General features: G+C 41.6%; 1 protein-coding gene across 6 annotated transcripts in view; it reads right to left on the reverse strand.

The window, feature by feature from the left end:
- Window positions 1-21,796, reverse strand: part of cenpu (centromere protein U) — a 46,423-nt gene that overhangs the window by 6,215 nt on the left and 18,412 nt on the right. For all 6 annotated transcript variants that reach the window (XR_013579436.1, XM_078562174.1, XM_078562148.1 and 3 more), the window contains exons 5-9: window positions 20,770-20,878; window positions 19,668-19,946; window positions 11,773-11,893; window positions 10,160-10,277; window positions 5,324-5,402 (exon numbers count right to left, since the gene is read on the reverse strand). Coding sequence is in view for 5 of the 6 variants with exons in the window: in XM_078562174.1 (XP_078418300.1) it covers window positions 5,324-5,402; window positions 10,160-10,277; window positions 11,773-11,893; window positions 19,668-19,946; window positions 20,770-20,878 (706 nt within the window). In the remaining variant the exon portion in view is untranslated. The remainder of the gene's footprint in view (window positions 1-5,323; window positions 5,403-10,159; window positions 10,278-11,772; window positions 11,894-19,667; window positions 19,947-20,769; window positions 20,879-21,796) is intronic.

The raw sequence follows: 21,796 nt of genomic DNA on the forward strand, positions 1-21,796 counted from the left end.
AAATCTTCTCTGTACTCTCTCCAAAGCAATTACGTCCATCCTGTAATGTGGTGACCAGAACTGTACACAAAATTCCGGCTATGGCCTAACCAGTGTTTTATGCAGTGTCAGCATTACATCTCTGCTTTTGTGTTCAATACCTCGTCCAATGAAGGAAAGCATTCTATATGCTTCTTTAGCACCTTGTTCACCTGTCCTGCCACCTTCAGAGCCCTGTGGACATGCACTCCAAGGTCTCTCACTTCCTCAACCTCTCTCAATATCCTCCCATTTATTGAGTATTCCTTTGCTTTGTTTGCCCTCCCCAAATGCATTACCTCACACTTTTCCAGATTGAATTCCGTTTGCCTCTTTTTGGCCCACTCAACCAAACTATTGATATCATTCTGGAGACAACAGCTATCCTCATCACTATCAACTACACGGCCAATTTTTGTGTCATCTACAAATTTCCCAATCATACCTCCTGCATTTATGTCCAGATCATTAATATATACAACAAACAGCAATGGCCCTAACACTGAGCCCTATGGAACACCACTGGAAACCATTTTCCATTCACAAAAACATCCATCAAACATTACCCTTTGTTTCCTGTTGTTGAGCCAATTTTGGGTCCACCTTCCCCTGTATCCCATGCGATCTCACTTTTCTGACCATATGGGAGCTTGTCAAATGCCTTACTAAAATCCATGTAGACAACATCCACTACACTACCCTCATCAATCTTCCTTGTTACTTCCTTAAAACATTCTTTTAAGTTAGTAAGACACGACCTTCTCCTAACAAAACCATACCAACTATACCTGATTAACCCATGCCTTTCTAAGCGACAGTTTATCCTGTCTCTCAGAATTGATTCCAATAATTTGCCCACCACCAAAATCAGGCTGACCGGTCTATAATTTTCTGGCCTATCCCTTGCACCCTTTTTAAATAATGGTACAACATTTGCAAACCTCCAATCCTCTGGGACCTCGCCTGTATCTAGTGAGGATTGGAAAATAATCCTCAGAGCATCCACTATTTCCTCCCTGGCTCCTTTAACAGTCTGGGATACAATCCATCCGGCCCTGGTGACTTATCCACCTTCAAGAATGTCAGTCGCTCCAGTACTTCCTCTCTCACTATGCTTATTGTATCTAATGTTTCACACTCCTCCTCATTAACTGGAAAGTCTGCATCATCCCTCTCCTTAGTGAAGATGGAGACAAAGTACTCATTGAGAACCCTGCCCACGCCTTCAGCATCAACCCACAAGTTATGATGTACATCTCTGATAGGCCCTACCCTTTCCTTAGTTATTCCCTTGCTCTTAATATACTGGTAAAACACCTTTAGATTTTACTTGATTTTACCTGCCAATATTTTTTCATATCCGCTCTTTGCTTTCCAAATTTCCATTTTTACTTCACCCCTGTACTTCCTATACTCCTCTAGGCTTTCTACAGTATTAAGTTTTTTGTGACAGTCATAAGCTTTCTTTTTATGCTTTATCTTGGTCTGTATGCTTCTGGAAAATCAGGGGGCTCTAGATTTGGCAGTACCAGCCTTTTTTTTGTGGGGACATGTCTACACTGTGCCCATAGAATCTCACTTTTGAATGCCTCCCCCTGATTTGACACTGTTTTTCCCTTCTAATTGCTGTATCCAGTACACTCTTGCCAGCTCAACTCTGACAATAAAATTTGACTTCCTCCAATCTAGATCTTTCACTCCTGTTCTATCTTTGTCCTTTTCCATGATGCTAAATCCAACTGTATTATGGTCACTATCTCCAAAATGGTTCCCCACTGCTACTTCATCCACATGCTCAGCTTCATTTCCTAAGACTAAATCGAGAATTGCACCCCCTCTCGTTGGGCTTGTTACGTGCTGGCTAAAAATGCTCCTTAAATGCAGTTCAAGAATTTTGCAACCATTGTGCCCTTCACACTGTTCATATCCCAATTGATATTAGGGGAGTTGAAGTCCCCAACTATTGCTGCCCTATTGTTTTTGCACTCAGAAATATGCCTACACATTTGCTCTTTTAACTCTCTTCCACAATTTGGGGGTCTATAGTACAATCCTAGCAGTGTGGCTGCCCCTTTTTTATTTCTGAGCTCAACCCATATGGCCTAATTTGATGCCTCATTCAGTATATCATCCCTCCTCACAGCTATAATTGATTCTTTAACCAATAATACTAGACCACCACTTTTTTTAAATCCCCCTCCCTATCCTGTCTGAAAACTATATGCAAGGATGTTGAGCTGCCACTTTTGCCCTTCCTTAGCCAAGTTTCTGTTATAGCAATGATATCATGTGTCTATGTGTACCCTCAGCTCATCAGCTTTGTTTACTATACTCCTTGCATTTGCATACATACATTTTAACACTGCCAAATTCCTGTGCTGTACACATTTTAACCTGTGCTTCTTCCGTCTTTCAGAGTCACTCACTAATTCTCTATCGCCCGTTCCCTGTTCTGACTTTGCCCTCAGGTTCCCATCCCCTTGCCAATCTAGTTTAAACCCCCGCCCCCAACAGCACTAGTAAATCTCCCTGCGAGGATATTCATCCCAGTCCTGTTCAGGTATAGACTGTCCAGCTTGTACAGGTCCCACCTTCCCCAGAACCGGTCCCAATGCCCTTGAAATCTGATGCCCTCCCTCCTACACCAGCTTTCCAGTCACATGTTTAATCGCTCAATTTTCCTATTTCTATACTCACTTGCACATGGGACTGAAAGTAATCCTAAGATTTACTGCTTTAGAGGTGCTGCTTTTCAATCTCCTTCCCAGCACCCCAAAGTCTGCTTTCAGGACCTCTCCCTGCTCCGTGTATCAAGAGACTTCGTCGGGAACATGCAACGGCGAAGTCTAGGCGTTGAAGGGAGCACACAAGCCTCCAAACAACCTATCTACCTTCAAGCACCACCTGCCTCACATGTGGCAGAGTCTGCAGATCACACAATGGACTTATCAGCCATCTAGAAACCATCAAACCAGAATAGACACAAGTCATCTTTGATCCCGAAGGACTTCCTAAGGAGAAGAGGATTTATGTGCAGCCATGGTGCACACTTCTAATGACCCATATTTCTATTACTCATATAATGCGTTTTTTAAATTTCAATTCTAGTTTTAGTTTCCATGAAAAAGTCTGCTTTACAGTCTTCTGTTGAGTCTGCAGGAACCTACTTACTCAATCCTCCCAGTCAAACAACTTCCTCTCACATTTTCCCATGGTAGGAATGAAAGGCTATGCTCAGAAGATGGAGAATAATTAAGAACGTATGGCTGCAAAACAAGTGTTTTATAAAGTCTTGGCATACATACAAATGACCATCTTTACAACCACAAACTTGCTGTATCTGCTCACATATCTACTGAAGTGTTGTCAGGATAATTTAAAACAATCGGCATGATAAGCCAAAAAGTGTAACACGTTCCCTGCAGGCACATAGCTGGCACACTTTCAGCAATATCTAGAAGGTGTACAGGTGAGAGAAGGAGCAGAGAGATGTGCTGAGCTGGGGAAACATATAGTGGGAGTCATCTAGGTGAAAGGGACAGGGTAGGGAAAAAGAGCGCAAGGTGGGAGAGGCAGGCAATGGAATAGCTGTCAGGACAGTGGGGTTGAATGGGAAGAGAGTGGGAAGGGTGGGAAGAGAGTAATGGAAGAGGTTGATGTGGTGTCCATCATCTCCTGAGAGCTGGGAGAAGCAGCATCAGCAACCTGGTTAAGTGGGAGAGGCACAGAAGGCAACTAGTAAAAAGAGGAATGAAACTTGGGGATCTTCCCATGGGTAATGTCATGAAAATATAATAATTTTTATAATATTATTGTGATTTATTGTAAAGGTAGGTTCATAGCAGGGTTTGGATTAGTTTCTCTGTGTAGGTGTAGGTGTGTGTGTGTGTGTGTGTGTGTGTGTGTTTTAACTGAATTGCAGACTGCTAGTCTGGAGCTTTTAAGTTATCAAAAGGAAGCTAGGTTGGAAATGCTAAATACGTAAACATGGCTGAAGTTTTAGGATGTGAGGTGAGGAACATTTGCATTTTTAGATAAACCAGAGTAGTTTGAATTTCAAAGAGGTGATGGGATGTTACACCTAGCCATAAGAAATTAAGCTAAACATTGTGTTTATTTTTCCCAAAGATTACTGATAATATGAGTGCTATGAAAGATTTATTTTATGGAAAAAGTAAAGTTGCAAAGACATATTGGAACAATGGAATTTACATTAAAAAGGGAGAAACATATATAAAGAAAATTAAGTTGTGTGTAAGGAAGAAGGAATTCTAAGATCTAACAAGTGTGAAAGCCTCCAGCCTGTATGTATCAAGTTGCTGTCTACAGGAACTGAAGCTAAGAAAACTCACTGTTAATATCACTGTCCAGAGTATTGTGTGCTTTGGGTCTGTTGAAATCTATTTTGTTTTACTGTTGCCTTAACAGAGGTGTAACTCGGAGTCGGATTAATTAGAGGAGTTAGGAGTTATTATAGTGGTAATTTGTAGATCTATGTGCTTAAAATCTTTTCTTCTATTAATAAATGTTTAATTTAGTTTTGTAAAAAACCTCAGACTCGGTGGACTTATTACTACTGAATGCAAGGCACACATCTCAAAATAAAAATGTAAATTGAAAAAACAGGTGCGGCAGCTGTTTCAAGTTTCCCTCTGGGATTTGAGCAGCTCCGCATTTACCATCCGCTGTGCCATAACAGTAAACAGTAAAAGGTTGTTACCACCAGTGGGCAAATGGGGAACAAGGTGATGGAGACAGGGGATTCTCACTGGATTCAGGGAGCATCACAAGCTCCAATACATGGAAGAGATACAAGAAGGCCATGTATGGCCAGTGGGCAGTCCAAAGTAGTGCTAGGGAGTTGGGAGGAGCACTCCTCCATGTTCCACAGAAGGGATAATAATAGCTTACCCCATAATTTCTTTAACTACAGCCATCAGCCTGTGCAGAAGGGTCCTAAAACATGTGCTTGACTCTTCAGACTTAAATTGATCCAATACTGGCTGCCAGCGATGTCAAAAAGCATTGAGCAATACTATGGCTACATGCCACCGGCACACATTAGTTCTAAGGACTCACTTCCATAAATTGTTAAATGCTGAACCCCTTTCACACCTAAAATAAGAGGCAAAAATCATACTAAGTTCAACCCAAGTGGATTTAATACGTTCTGCTGATCGTGACTCACACTTGATGTTGTTTCAGCCTACTATGTAAATTGAGTTCAACATTCCTAATCTAAGAAATACCAAAAAAAGTAAGGGTTTGTATTCGCTGTGCAAAATTGCATCACTGCAGTACTTACAGTTTCAGTAACTTCCTCCTTTAAATCAGTGAAGAATCCATCAATTACTTTTCTGCAAACAGCAGATTCCACAGACTGCCTATCAAATTGAAAAAGTGCACTTCAGTAATGTGGCATACGAACATATGAATTAGGAGCAGGAGCAGAAGTAGAAGTAGGCCACTCGGCCCCTCAAGCCTGCCCCACCATTCAATAAGATCATGGCTGATCTGAATGTAACCTCAACCCCACATTCCTGGCTACCCCCAATAACTTTTCACCCCCTTGTTAATCAAGGATCTGTTCAAAGTCTCTGCTTCCAACGCCTTTTCAGGAAGAGAGTTCCAAAGACTCACAACCTTCAGAAAAAATTTCTCATCTGTCTTAAATGAGCGACCCCTTTTTTTAAAACAGTGACCCCTAGTTATAGATTCTCCCACAAGAGGAAAGATCCTCTCCACATCCACCCTGTCAAGAGGCATGTACTTCAGATTTATAATTTTTTAATGCTTCTATTAGCTTTATTTTTTATTTAAATCATAAATTACTGTGGAACTCACTTAAAAAAAATCATAATAGAGGCAAATAGAAGGATGTATTATTTAAGCTGCTGCTTCAAACGGAAGTGATCTTTATGATCAACAACGTGGGTTGAATTTGTTTCTATTCTCAGTATGTCGACACAGGAATCATTTTGTTCCCTCCTACAAACAACAAGGTATGCATTATAATTGACATAGGACAAGGGCACAGCATCAGTGACACTAGGTGGAAAAATAAGGGTCCCCCACCAGTCAGCAACAGGCTATTCAGTGAACCAAGTGATTGTATAATTTCTGTCTCTCAGAATGTCAGACAATCTAGCAGATCAGAGGTGTGATTTCAGATTTCAAATGTTACAGATGGAACGTTCTGGTCTACAAGGAAAGCAATTCTAATCCAAGGGGCAGTCAAGAGCACAGGTGGAGACCAAATGCTGCCATGAGAGACTTCTCAAGCTGTGTGCCAATACTGAATTCATGAAATATGGCAATGGCGTAGTGGTATTGTCGCTGGACTAGTAATTCAGAGACCCAGGGTAATGCTCTGGGGGGGGCCTGGGTTCAAATCCCACCACGGGATTGGTGAAGTTTGAATTCGACAAAAAGTCTGGAATTAAAAGTCTGATGATGACCATGAAACCATTGACGACTGTTGTAAAAACCTATCTGGTTCCCTTTAGGGAAGGAAATCTGCTGTACTTACCTGGTCTGGCCTGCATGTGACTCCAGACCTACAGCAATGTGGTCTCTTAAATGCCCTGTGAACTAGGTAATAAATGCTGCCCTGTCCAGTGACACCCACATCCCATGAACGAATAAAAAAACACGGAATAATATGGAGTGTGCTCAGCTGTGTGGTGTACGCACGAGGCCCTACTATTTTGGGGCTGAACATTTGTACGCTTAGTATGACTATAATGTCTGAGTTTCCTTTTTGCAATTACATATGTCTCCTTGTAATATTTTTACGATGCCCCAAAGCTCTAAATAGCCAATTAATTACTTTTGATTTATTATGTAGACAAATGCAATAGATAATTCTGCACACACCAAACAGCAAGTTAAAAGAGTGACCATAAAATCTTGTTTCTATGTTGTTATTTGAGGAAGAAACGTTAAGGATGACACCAAATACCACTTCTATTCTTCGAATAATGCAACGGGATCTTTAATCTCCAACTGAAGAGGTGGTGGCATAGTGGTATTGTCACTGGACTATTAACCCAGAGTCCCAGGGTAATGCTCTGGGGACCTGGGTTTGAATCCCACCACAGCAGATGGTAGAATTGAAATCAATAAATGTCTAATGATGACCATGAACCACTGTCGTGAAAACTCACCTGGTTCACTGTTGTCCTTACCTACATTTGACTCCAGACCAACAGCTATGTGGTTGACTCTTAAAATGGCTTAGCAAGCCACTCAGTTGTAAGGAATGAAACTGGACGGTCTAGATGGCTTCAACCAAGGCACCGGAAACAAACCTGCAAAGGTCCTCCTTACTAACATCTGGGGGCTTGTGCCAAAGTTGGGAGAGCTATCTCACAGACTAGTCAAGCAACCTTATAGATAATGTCCCAGGCATCACCATCCCAGCAGAGTGGCAGCACAGTGGTATACAGTTGGGAGGGAGTTGGATCCCACGAAGTCTCATGGGACCATTACATGGCCAAGGAAACCTCCTGCTGATTACCAATTACCGCACCCCCTCAGCTGATGAATCAGTGCTCCTTCATGTTGAACACCACTTGGAGTAGGCACAGAGTGGCAAGGGCACAGAATGTACTCTGGGTGGGGGACTTCAATGTCCATCACCAAGAGTGGCTCGGTAACACCAATTCAGGCTTAGTTGACTGAGTCCTAAAGGACATAGCTGCTAGACTGGGTCTGCGGCAAGCGGTGAAGGAACCAACAAGAGGGAAAAACATACCTCACCAACTTGCAAGCCAGAGATGCATCTGTCCATGGCAGTGTCGGTAAAAGTCACCACTGTTCAGTGAGTCAAAGTTCCGTCTTCACATTGAGGGTCGTGTTGTGTGGCACTACCACCGTGCTAACTGGAGTACATTTTGAACAGATCTAGTAACTCAAGACTGGGCAGCCATGAGGCGCTGTGGGCCATCAGTGGCAGCAGAATTGTACTCAAAAACAATCTGTAACCTCATGGCCCAGCATATCCCACACTCCACCATTACCACCAAGTCAGGGGATCAATCCTGGTTCAATGAAGAGTGCAGGAGGGCATGCCAGGAGCAGCACCAAGCATATCTAAAAATGAGGTGTCAACCTGGTGAAGCTACAACACCAGACTACTTGTGTAGAAATAAGCAGCAAGCAATAGACAGAGCTAAGCGATTCCACAACCAACTGATCAGATCAAAGCTCTACAGTCCTGCCACATCCAGTTGTGAATGGTGGTGGACAATTATACAACACACTGGAGGAGGAGGGTCCACAAATATCCCCATCCTCAAAGATGAGGGAGCCCAGCTCAACAGTGCAAAAGATAAGGCTGAAGCATTTACAGCAATCTTCAGCCAGAAGTGCCGAGTGGATGATCCATCTTGGCCCCCATAGATGCCCGTCTTCAGCCAATTCAATTCACTCCACATGATGTCAAGAAACGGATGAAGGAACTGAATACTGCAAAGGCTATGGGCCTTGACAATATTCCAGTAATAGTACTCCACTGTGCTCCAGAACTTGCCACATCCTTAGCCAAGCTGTTCCAGTACAGCTTCAACACTGGCATCCACCCAGCAATGTGGAAGATTGCCCAGGTATGTCCTGTACACAAAAAACAGGACAAATTCAACCCAGCCAATTACTGCCCCATCAGTCTACTCTCCATCATCAGTAAAGTAATGGAAGGGGTCATCAACAGTGCTATCAAGTGGCACTTGCTTAGCAATAACCTGCTCACTGAAGCTTAGTTTGGGTTCCGCCAGGATCACTCAGCTCCTGACCTCATCACAGCCTTGGTTCAAACATGGACAAAAGAGCTGAACTCCAGAGGTGAGGTGAGAGTAGAGTGACTGCCCTTGGCATCAAGGCATAATTTGACCGAGTGTGGCTTCAAGGAGCCCTAGCAAAACTGGAGTCAATGGGAATCAAGGGGAAAACCCTCCGCTGGTTGGAGTCATACCTAGCACAAAGGAAGATGGTTGTAGTTGTTGGAGGCCAATCATCTCAGTTCCAGGACATCACAGCAGGAGTTCCCCAGGGTATTGTCCTGGGTTCAACCATCTTCAGCTGCTTGTGACTTTCCTGTCATTAGAAGGTCAGAAGTGGGGATGTTCGTTGATGCTTGCACAATGTTCAGCACCATTCACGACTCCTCAGATACTGAAGCAGTCCACGTCCAAATGCAGCAAGAGCTGGACAATATCCAGGCTTGGGCTGACAAGTGGCAAGTAACATTCGTGCCACACAAGTGCCAGGCAATGACTACCTCTAACAAGAGAGAATCTAATTATCACCCTTTGACATTCAATGGCATTACCATTGCAAAATCCCCCACTATCAACATCCTGGAGTTATCATTAACCAGAAACTGAACTTGACTAGCCATATAAATACTGTGGCTATAAGAGCAGGTCAGAGGCTAGGAATCCTGCGGCGGGTAAGTACCTCCTGACTAGCCAAAGCCTGTCCACCACCTACAAGGCACATGTCAGGAGTGTGATGGAATACTCTCTATTTGTCTGGATAAGTGCAGCTCCAACAACACTTAACCAAGCAGCCTGCTTGATTGGCACCCATCCACAAACATTCACTCCCGCCCACCACCAATGCACAGTGGCAGTATGTACCATCTACAAGATGCACTGCAGAACTCACTAAGGCTCCTCAGACAGGACTTTCCAAATCCACAAGCACTACCATCTAGAAGGACAAGGGCAACAGACTCTTGGGAACACCGCCACCTGGAAGTTCCCTCCATGACACTCACCATCCTGGCTTGGAAATACATCGCCGTTCCTTCACCGTCCCTGGCTTGGGAATACATCGCCGTTCCTTCACAGTCCCTGGACGAAAATCCTGGAACCACCCCCATCCATCTTAACAGCACTGTGGGTGTACCTACACCACATGAACTGCAGCAGTTCAAGGCGGAAGCTCACCACCACCTTCTCAAGGGCAATAAATGCTGGCCTAACCAGCAACACCCACATCCCATGAATGAATTTAAAAAACCGAATAGGCAGATAGGCATTAAAGGATGCAATAACATCTCATACACAAGTTGTTCTACAATGGCTTGTAGGATAATGATTTTTTTCACCACGTTTCACAATACCAGTCTTGTACTTACTTGTACTCTGTAACAATTTCCTCAAATTCACTGAGAACTACATTCAGTTCGGTGACATTTTTTGTTAACCTCTTCACACCCTCAGGACGTGAGACTTTTGCAGATGATGGACCAGCCTCTGAAAGACAAAAGAAAATAAACTACCTACTATTACAAATTGTTACTCTATTGTGTTGCAATCAAAGTTCCTCTAGTGTAACACATTATTTCCAAGGATCTAAAAATTGTAATACTTTCGCCCTATGATTTGCATGTTTTAGAAGGGTACAATGAGTGAGAAAGGGAACTGTGGGTAGGAATTTTCAATTTCCATACAAGATGACAAGACAATTAAAAAACTCATAGATTGCGAAAATATATTGGCAGTAAAGCGAAGAGTTCAAACCTACTGATGCTATGCCATTTTGATATACAGTACAATTATGTAAATGGAAGTTTAAAACTTATGCAAAACACAGATACCGATAAAGTATCAGAAATAATAGACAAGATAATGGAAGTAGAAACATGATGGGGCATCTAATCTTCATTTGCACTGCTGAGAATGTGGAACTCCTACTGCACGGAGTGGTTGGGACTATCAGCATAAATGCATTAAAGGGAAGTGAAATATGTACACAAGTGAGAAAGGAATAGGAACAGGTGGCCATTCAGCCCCTCAAGGCTATTCCACCATTCAGTTAGATCACCTATGGTTGATCTATATCTCAGTTCCATTTACTCATCTTGGTTCCATATTCCTTAAAAGCTCTTGCCTAACAAAAATCTAACAAAACTCAGTTCTGTCATTTTCAATTGACCCAGCTCAACAGCTTTTTTGGGGGGAAAAAAAGAGTTCCAAATATTCAGTTTGCGTGAGGATTTGCTTCCCAATATTACCTAGGGATGCCCTCCTCCAGAGAAAATTGTTTATCTACCCTATCAAATCCCTTAATCATCTCAATGATATAACCCCTTAATCTTCCATTCGGTAGGGAATAACAAACCTAGACTATGCAACATGTCCTCATAATTGAACCCTTATAGCCCTGGTTTCATTCTGGTGAATCTGCACTGTACTTGTCCCAAAGCCAATATATCCTCTTGAAGTATAGCACCCAGAACTGAAAGCAGTACTCCAGATGTGATATAACAGAGCTTTATACAACTGCAGCATAGCTTCCACCCCTTTGTGGTACCAGAAGAGCTGAATTTCAGGAGTGGGTTAGAAGGACATGTTGATAGGGAGGAGATGAAGTAAAATGGGACAAGGGTCATGTAGAGTATAAAGATAGGAATAGACCCGTTGGGCCAAATGGCCTGTTTCCGTACTGTGATCAGGGAGTTACAGCACTACAGGGATAAGCATCAATGGGCTGAAGAGCCTGGTCTCAATCCTAACTTAGGATATGTCGATCACCAGCAAGGTAGCCAAATCTCTTGGATAGGAACTTAAAAACATTCCTGAAGTACTTGTATTTGAAGTGATGCTTCCAAATGGTGCCTGTAAGCAGAATCAACAAGTCTAACCTATTATAGAGGAACATTTATTCTCACTGCATTACAAGGGAAAATAATTTTAAACAATCATTCTTTCCTTTAGTATGCTTGTGCTGCATTATTCATACCCTAACCTGGAGTAGGAGGTCTTGATTCAGATGAATTAGGAGAGGCATCAGATCCAGTTGCTCTCCTGACCAAAGCCTTCTTTCTTTTCTGTCCATAGGTTTTAACATTATTTTGTAGGGAAGTTTCCTGTCACATAAAAAGTTTGGTTTTCAGTAAATAGTCCATTTCTAGGTAAAGATCAAAACCCGTAATCCTCGTGATTGCACCTTGATAGTGTGCATAAAAGTTAACATTGAACTTAAAACATTCCAATTTTTAAAAAAAGTTCTGCTTGTCCTGCCAAAATTTCTTCCAATTTGCCTTGAAGGTGTTGACTCCTTGATGGGGTCCAACATTACAGGCACAAGATACACTCTCATACTCCCTCCCAGTGTCTAGTCATCTATCTCATGTTCCAGCAAGGATTTGTTGCTGGCAAATTGTGTTTAACTACTGGCTTAAGGTTTTTAATGAGATAACAGAGGAGTGATGAGGGCAATGTTGTTGATATGGTGTACATGGGCTTCCAAAAGGCATTTGAGAAAGTGCCGCACAATTTTGTGAGCAAAGTTAGAGCTCATGGAATAAAAGGAACAGTAGCAACATGGATATGCAATTGGGTGAGTGACAGGAAACAGTAATGGTTAATAGTTGTTTGTCGGATTGGAGGCAAGTTCATAGTGGAGATTCCCGGGAATCGGTGCAAGGACCCCTGTTCTCCCTGAGATATATTAATGATTTAGACCTTGGTGTGCAGAGCACAATTTCAAAATGTGCGGATGATATAAAACTCGGAGGTACTGTATACTGTGAGGATAGTGCAGAACTTCAAAAGGGCATAGGTTGGTGGAATAGGTGGACAAGTGGCAGATGAAATTCAAAGCAGAGAAGTGTGAAGTGATTCATTTTGGTAGGACGTGGAGAGACAACATAAAACAAAGGGTACAATTCTAAAAGGGTACAGAAGCAGAGGGACCGGGGCGTATGTGCATAAATCATTGAAGGTGGCAGGACAGGTTGAGAGAGTGGTTAATAAAGCATACAGCAACCTAGGCTTTATTAATAGGCCCATAAAGTAGAAAAGCAAGGATGTTATGTTAAAGCTGTATAAAACACTGGGTTTGGCCTCAGCTGGAGCATGGAGTCTAGTTCTGGACACCACACTTTAGGAAGGAGGTGAAGGTATTAACAAGGGTGCAGAAAAGACTCACGAGAAAGATTCTAGGGATGAGGAACTTCAGTTACCTAGATAGACTGGAGAAATTGAGACTGTTTTCCTTGAAGATGGGAAGGCGGTTTAGGGGAGATTTGATAGAGGTGCTCAAAATCATATAGGGTGTGGAGAGAGTAGATATGGAGAAACTGTTCCCATTGATAAAAGGAGCGAGATCCAGAGGGCACAGCTTTAAGGTAATTGGCAAAAGAAGCAATGGCGACAGGAGGAGAAACTTTTTCACGCAGCAATTGGTTAGGATCTGGAATGCATTGCCTAGAGTGTGGTGCAGGCAGGTTCAATTAAGCATTCACAACAAAATTGCATTATTATCTGAAAAAGGAACAATGTGCAGGGCTATGGCCGCAGGCTAGGGGAGTGGCACGAGGTGAATTGCTGCTTTAGAGAGCCAGTACAGCTAATTGCTCTCTGGGGATCAAACCTGGGGCCTTCCTGATATTTGTGGTTCAGCTACTCACTGTTTAAACTCATTGGTCCATCAGGAAAGCAATTCTTTTGACACATTTTAAGAACCAAGCTTTCTAATTACAGTGTCTCACAGAAAAATACAAAGAGTAAACTCATTTATAATTATTGAAAACTCAGTTGCACTTATTTATTCATTCATGGGATGTGGGCATCACTGGCAAGGCCATAGGAAGATACCCATCCCTAACTGCCTTTGAACTGAGGGCTTACTAGGCCACTTCAGAGGGCAATAAGAGTCAACCACATTGCTGTGCATCTGGAGTCACCATGTAGGCCACACCAGGTAAGGATGGCAGATTTCCCTCCCTAAAGGACATTAGTGAGCCTGATGGGTTTTTATAACAATTGATGATAGTTTCATGGCCACCATTTCGGAGACCAGCTTTCAAATACAGACTTTATTAATTGAAATCAAATTCCACCAGCTGCCATGGTGGGGTTCGAACCATGCCCCCAAAGCATTAACCTGGGCCTCTGGATTACTAGTCCAGGGACATTATCACTAGGCCACTATTTCCCCCTAAACTGGAGTTCCATTTTGTAGACAAGCCTGAAAAAATCTCCACTTGGCATCATGACACAAGCTGGTACAGTTAGACTAGCACTGTATCCCAAAACTACAGGAAATGATCTTCTCTAATCATGCAATCCCCCTCCCCCACCCGGCCATGACAAGGTACTGTCAACAACCACTACAATTTTCTTGACTCATAATGTCAAAGTCATTCAAACCTTGAGCTTTGCCAATACATGTGCTACATGGGTTTACACCAGTGTGGACTATTCTCAATGACAGATTGCTGGGTTAAATGAAAGGACTATGATAGTGAAATGCAAAGGAGCTCTAGCTTACATTCAATACAAACTTACATTTATGAATTCTGAGCAAAACATCTCTATTATTTTATCATCAGCATAAAATCAAGTTTACATTCTCTAGGGCAATACAAGATGGGCAACAAATGCTGACCCAGCCAGCAACACCACATCCTGTGAAAGAATTTTTTTAAATTCCACAGGTTAAGGGACAAGTCATTGTTAAATGGTTCAGAGAGATCATCTGTCTACACTACTTCAACCAACCAATGGTTTTCGCACACTTGTTCCTGGCTGAAATGTTTGGAAACCCAAGTTTGCAGTTTGTTTTAAATTCATACTTACATCTTCCTAGCTGTTCCTTTAGAACAATGCAGGATGATTATTTTATTCACAGAACAGTTCCACTATTTAGAGCAACAAAAATTAATTATTGATACATCTTCATAATTACTCAGATTGCTCAATTACTTTAAAGGCACTGCTCAATTTGGCTAAGAAAGTCCCACAAAAATGCAGGCTTCAGGGTGAATGGATGTCCATCTCTGTGCTACAGGAAGAAAAGGAGAAGAAACTAATACAGCCAGGGTTGGGTCCTACTCCCTACCCAGTAACCCCCACTGACCAAGACACACGAACAGCTAGTGGAAACAGCCTTAATATGCTTCCGTAGTTGGGGAGTTGACCCTCAATAGCTAAGCTCACATGCGAAAACCATCATTTGATGGATTGGAGGAAAGCTGGCAACTATGAAACCGTACTCAAGCATGAGCCTTCAGGAGATCAGATTGGAACTTTTGTGTCTTCTGATTATCTGATATTTGCTACTCCAGCCAGCAATAAGCCAAAGTTTAACTGGAATTTGGCCAAATTGATAATACAGGCAACTGCTTCCAGGTAAATGGAAAAAATTACTTTTAGTTTTGTTTTATTATAAAACAATGTGGTTAAATATTAGGGTTAGGCTCTGCAATAAAAACCTGAAGCCTTCTTGAAAAACAACTTTGAAAGGGATTTCCAAATGAGTAATATGAATATAATAAACAGAGGATTAAGTATCAGTGTTTGTAATCCAGCAGCATTGTAAAACTTTCTTTTTAATTCCAATGCGCCACTAAAACCAATCATGATTAAAATACATCACCAATCCTCCTTTTAAAATGCAAACTATATTGTGGGACAGGACAGCAGCCAATATAAAATCTCAGTTCTGGAAAGGAGGGAGAAATTTAAACTGGGTGACCTTCGATCAGTTCGTCTAACTCTGGGTGGGGTGTGGATGACAGAGAAATCTAAGGCTCATAGAAACATAGAAAATAGGTGCGGGAGTAGCTCATTCAGCCCTTCAAGCCTGCTCCGCCATTCAATATAATCATGGCTGATCCTGTATCTCAATGCCATACTCCCGCGCTCTCCCCAAACCCCTTGAAGCTTTAGAGTCCAGAAATATATCTATTTCCTTCTTAAATATATTCAGTGACTTGGCCTCCACAACCTTGTGGTAGAGAATTCCACAGGTTCACCACCCTCTGAGTGAAGAAGTTTCTCCTCATCTCAGTCCTAAATGGCCGACCCCGTATCCTGAAGCTGACCCCTTGTTCTAGAACTTCCAGCCTGAGGAAACCTCATCCTGTATCCAGTCTGTCCATCCCTGTCAGAATTTTATAGGTTTTAATGAGATTCCCTCTCATTTTTCTAAACTCCAGTGAATATTGGGCCTAGTCGGCCTAATCTTTTCTCGTATGACAATCCTGCCATCCCAGGAATCAGTCTGGTGAGCCTTCGCTGCACTCCCTCTATGGCAAGTATATCCTTTCTTAGGTAAGGAGACCAAAACTGCATACAATACTCCAGGTGTGGTCTCACCAAGGCCCTGTATAGCTGCAGGAAGACATCCTTGCTCCTGCACTCAAGTCCACTCGTAATGAAGGCCAACATACCATTTGCCTTCTTAACTGCCTGCTGCACCTGCATGTTTGCTTCCAGTGATTGTGTACAAGGACACCCAGGTCCCTTTATACATCAACATTTCCCAGTCTATCGCCATTTAAATAATACTCTGCCATTCTGTTTTTCCTACCAAAGTGGATAACTACACACTTGTCCATGTTATACCACATCTGCCCACTCACTCAACCCACCTAAATCACCTTGAAGTCTCTTAAACACCCTCCTCATCGTTCACATTCCCACCAAGTTTTGTGTCGTCAGCAAACCTGGAAATATTACATATGGTTCCCTCATCCAAATCATTGATATATACTGTGAATAGCTGGGGCCCAAGCACTGATCCCACTAGTCACCACCTGCCACTCCGAAAAAGACCCATTTATTCCTACTCTCCATTTCCTGTCTGCTAACCAATTCTCAATCATTGCCAATATATTACCTCCAATCCCATGTGCTTTAATTTTACACACTAACCTCCTCTGTGGGACTTTACCAAAAGTTTTCTGAAAATCCAAATACACAACATCCAGTGGTTCTCCCTTATTTATTCAGCTAGCTACGTCCTCAAAAAACCCAGTAGGTTTGTCAAACATCATTTCCCTTTCACAAATCCATGTTGACTTTGTCTAACCCTGTTGATATTTTCTAAGTGTCTTGTTATCACATCCTTTATAATAGAAACTAGCATTTTGCCTACTGCTGATGTTAGGCCAACCGGTCTGTAATTCGCTATTTCCTCTCTCTCCCCTATTTTAACTAATGGGATTACCTTTGCCGCCTTCCAATCTTCTGGGACTGTTCCAGAAGATACATAATTTTGGAAGATGACAATCAACGCATCTACTATTTCCATGGCCACCTCCTTTAGTACCCTGGGATTATCAGGCCCTGGAGAGTTATTGGCTTTCAGTCCCATTAATATCTCCAGTGCATTTTTTTTTTTTAAACTAATACTAATTTCCTTCAATTCATCCTTCTCACTAGGCCCTTGGTTCCCCAGTATTTCTGGGAAGTTATTTGTGTCTTCTTCTGTGAAGACAGAACTAAAGTAGTTGTTTAATTGTAGAGGGAAAGACAGAGTTAGCCTTTCGAGTCCGTATGGCTCTTCTTCAGGTCATACGGACTCGAAACATTAACTCTGTCTTCCTCTCCACAGATGCTGTCAGACCTGCTGAGTTTTTCCAGCAATTTTTGTTTTTGTTTCAGATTTCCAGCATCCGCAGTATTTTGCTTTTATCTTAGTTGTTTAATTGCTCCACCATTTCTTTGTTCTCGGTTATAAATTCTCCCATTTTGGACTTTACGGGACCTGCAATTGTCCTCATTAATCTTTTTCATTTTACATACTTATAGAAGCTTTTACAATCCGTTTTATGTTCCTTGCAAGTTTACTCCCATACTTTATTTTCCCCATCTTAATCCATCTCTTGGTCCTCCTTTGCTGAATTCTGAACTGCTCCCAATCCTCAGGCCTGCTACTTTTTCTAGCAACTTTATATGAATCCTCTTTGGATCTAATTTCTTTTACTAGCCATGGTTGGGCCGCTTTTCCAGTTGTGTTTTTGCACCAGAAAGGAATGTACAACTGTTGCAATAGATACATTCATTCCTTAAATATTAGCCATTGCCTATCTACCGTCATGCCTTTTAATGAAGTTCCCCAATCTATCTTAGCCAACTCACACCTCATACCTTCATAATTTCCTTTGTTAAGATTTAGGACCCGAGTTCAGATCGGACCACTTCACTTTCCATCCGAATGAAGAATTCTATCAAGTTATGGTCACTGTTCCCTAAAGGACTCTGCACAACAAGATTATTAATCAATTCCTTCTCCTTGCACAATACCAAATCTAGGATAGCCTGTTCCCTAGTCGGTTCCTTGCTGCATTGGTCTAAAAAAACCATCTTGTACACACTTCAGGAATTAATCCACCACAGTACTATTGCTAATTTGGTTTGCCCAGTCTATACGTAGGTTAAAGTTACACATAATTACTGTAGCACCCTTGTTATATGCATCTCTAATGCTGTCCCCTACCTAATCACTACTGTCTGGAGGCCTATAGACAACTCCTACTAATGTTTTCTGTCCCTTGCTGCTTCTTAGCTCCACCCAGACTGATTCTACATCTAGATTTTCTGAGCCAATATCCTCTCACTGTCACCCTGATTTCATCCTTAACTAACAATGCCACGCCACACCACCTCCATTTCCCTTTTGCCTGTCCGTCCTAAATATCGAGTACCCCTGGATATTCAGTTCCCAACCTTGGTCATCCTGCAGCCATGTCTCCATAAATACTAAATACTCAATTTTCTGAAAGTGCAAGCGTAGGTAATTAAAGCCATGAAAAGTGCCTTTACACATAGAGGCACAGAGTACACATTGATTTCCCAAATGCAGTTTTTCTTTCAGGGAAGTCATATAATGCACCACCTAGCAAACAGTAAAAAAAACAGCATCGTCAGTGGCCTTAAAATGAGTCATCTCACACCTCTTATAGAATGCTGCATAAACAGACACTTTAAAAGATAGCAGGAAAAAGTTAATTTTATAAATGGAACCAAACAACAAATATATTCAAAAAGCAAAATATTGCAGGTGCTGAAAATCTGAAATAAAAATAGAAAATGCTATTAAAAAATAGAAAAACTCAGCAGATTAGGCAGCATCAGTGCAGAGAAAAACAATGTAAATGTTTCAAGTCAAATGACATTTTGAATTCGGACAAAAGATCATCAACCTGAAATAGTAACTCTGTTTCTCTCCACAGATGCTGCCAGGCTGTTGAATATTTCTAGCATCTTCTGTTTTTACTGCAAATATATTCTTTATACATAGAATTTTATATACGCATATTTATACGCACACAGAAATATTTGCAAATAAATGGAAATGCATTTTACCGATAGATGGAAATGCATTTTACCGATAAAATCACAGCCATGCTGGTTATATTTTGGTATGTTATTTCATACATAAGAATTGCACAAAAATTAAACTAGTTGGTCAGAAACATATTAGCTTTTCTTTTACAACTGTCAATAAGCTATCACCTTGCTTATTAAATGCTGGAAACAATTTATTCACAGTAGCTTTGAACTTGAGCAAATCGTTGACTGTTAATCAACATTAACCAATTTCAAATATGTGAACTATTATTAACTTGCAATATGAGGCCAGATCAATAATGTAGGTTAAAGAAAGGACTCGCATCATAATGAAACCAAAATCGAAATGTTTCCATATGGCAGGGATATGTGTACTTCTGAATGTTTTTAAAACCACTTCTATTTTATCATTATTTCAAAGGGCGACACAGATTAAGCTTCAAGGTTACCTGCAAATGTTTCTGAACTTTGCCAACTTTGTGTTTTCTCCTCCTCAATTTTGTTTGGTCTGGCCAAACAAAAAGGAATCATAAGTGAATCAAAAAGCATGTTCCTTACCGTGGAAGGCTCTGCATGAAAAGGGGAGTCCCTGCTGTGAGCTGCTGATGCATCTGCTCTCATGTTACTTTGCTTTTTCCGTTTTGAAATTGACGCCCGAGTTTCAACCAACAACTTCTTTGTGGCACCAGCTGAAGCAGCTGTCTGCTTAATTCCGGATTTCCCATCGCTCGGATTCTTTACTGCACCTGTCCGTGACCGAGTGTCCTTAGATCGCTTGGAGGCTTTACTGGGCTGTGAACTGGATACTGTTTTCAACTTCACTCTCTTGGTTTCTGTCTGTGAAATACTTTTTTAAATTAGGTAAAGCAACCAAAATTAAATAGGCACTTTAGACACAAATGGCCCTGAATTACTTGCTCCAACACTTTCATCCATTCATGTGGAGATACATTTCTCCTGAACTAAATTGAAACACATGAAATTCTTAATGGGTTTAACAGGGTAGATGCTGAGAAGGTGTTTCCCCTGGCTGGGAATCTAGAACACAGGGTCACAGACTCAGAGTAAAGGGTCAGCTATTTAGGTTTGAGATGAGGAGAAACTTCTATACTCAAAGAATGTGATTTTTTAGATGCATCTACCCGAGAGAGCTGTGGGTGCTCAGTTATTGAAAATATTCAAGACAAAGGTAGATAGATCTTTGGGTACTGAGGAAATTAATGGATAGAGGATAGTGCAATTGGATGGAGTCGAGGTAGAAAATCAGCCATGCTCCTGTTGAATGATATTGCTGGCTCAAGGGCCAAATGGCCTACTCCAGCTCCTATTTCTTATGTTCTGAAGAAAATAGAAATGTCAATGAAAGTCACCTTGGGCATTACCTGATTCAACTTTGCAATAAAAAGGACATTTTTAATTGTACCTGCAATTTTCAAATTATTGTCCTGCCAATGTCATTGCCGCTTAACCAATTATTACTCTTCTTTGTTTGAGTTCTCACCAGTGGAGTGGAAAAGCAACGGGAAAACCTTTCCTTGGAATCATGCTTAATAAAAATAATCTCTGTTTTGCTATTATACCATAAGATGGTTTGTGGTAGTAAAACGATTACATTAATAATGAAAAGTTCCACCAGATCTAAAGTCATATGAGATAGCACCTTTTGAATAGGTTCATTTGCATTCTCACTCAATGCCTCATTGCTAGCACTTTCTGTATTCACTTCATTTTGTTGTGCTTCCACACCTTCAGATATACGAGTCAACGCACTGGAATGCACAAGAAAGGAGAATTGAGAAAGGTGAGACACGACAAATTTTCACAAAGCAATCCAACGGGCAGCAAAACTTATTGAAAACTGGTGTATTAATACATTGCACTCATCGGATTCAGGCTCCTAATTTTACAGTTGCTGATCTCAACCAGGTTATTAGGGTGAGGTAACTGGCAATTCCACCATGAGGAAGTAAAACCGGAAGGTGAGTATACTCTCTTCCTCTGCTTCCTCCTTGCATGATTCATGGTGCTTTGTTAAAGAGTATCGCCAACTAGTTCTCCCTACTGGCTAACAACTGCAGAAAGATCAATTAAAGGGAAACAGCAAGAAGGAAAAGCAAATGCAAAACAATCTGCATTAATACATTGCATTTAATGTTAAAAAATGCCAACTTGCTTTACAAATGGACACCAAGCAAGAAGGGAGATTAGGTGCAATAACCAAAAGCTTGATGGATTGAATCGGTAGTTAAGAAGGCAAATGAAATGTTGGTATTTATTTCGAGAGGACTAGAATATAAAAGCAGGGATGTGCTGCTGAGGCTTTATAAGGCTCTGGTCAGACCACATTTAGAATATTGTGAGCAATTTTGGGCCCCGTATCTCGGAAAGGATGTGCTGGCCCTGGAGAGGGTCCAGAGGAGGTTCACGAGAACGATCCCAGGAATGAAAGGCTTAACATATGAGGAACGTTTGAGGACTCTGGGTCTATACTCGATGGTGTTTAGAAGGATGAGGGGGGGATCTGATTGAAACTTACAGAATACTGAAAGGCCTGGATAGAGTGGACGTGGGGAAGATGTTTCCATTAGTAGGAGAGACTAGGACCCGAGGGCACAGCCTCAGAGTAAAGGGAAGACCTTTTAGAACAGAGATGAGGAGAAACTTCTTTAGCCAGAGAGTGGTGAATC

This window comes from Cetorhinus maximus, chromosome 2, assembly GCF_964194155.1.
Source record: "Cetorhinus maximus chromosome 2, sCetMax3.hap1.1, whole genome shotgun sequence".
Lineage (NCBI taxonomy): Eukaryota > Metazoa > Chordata > Chondrichthyes > Lamniformes > Cetorhinidae > Cetorhinus > Cetorhinus maximus.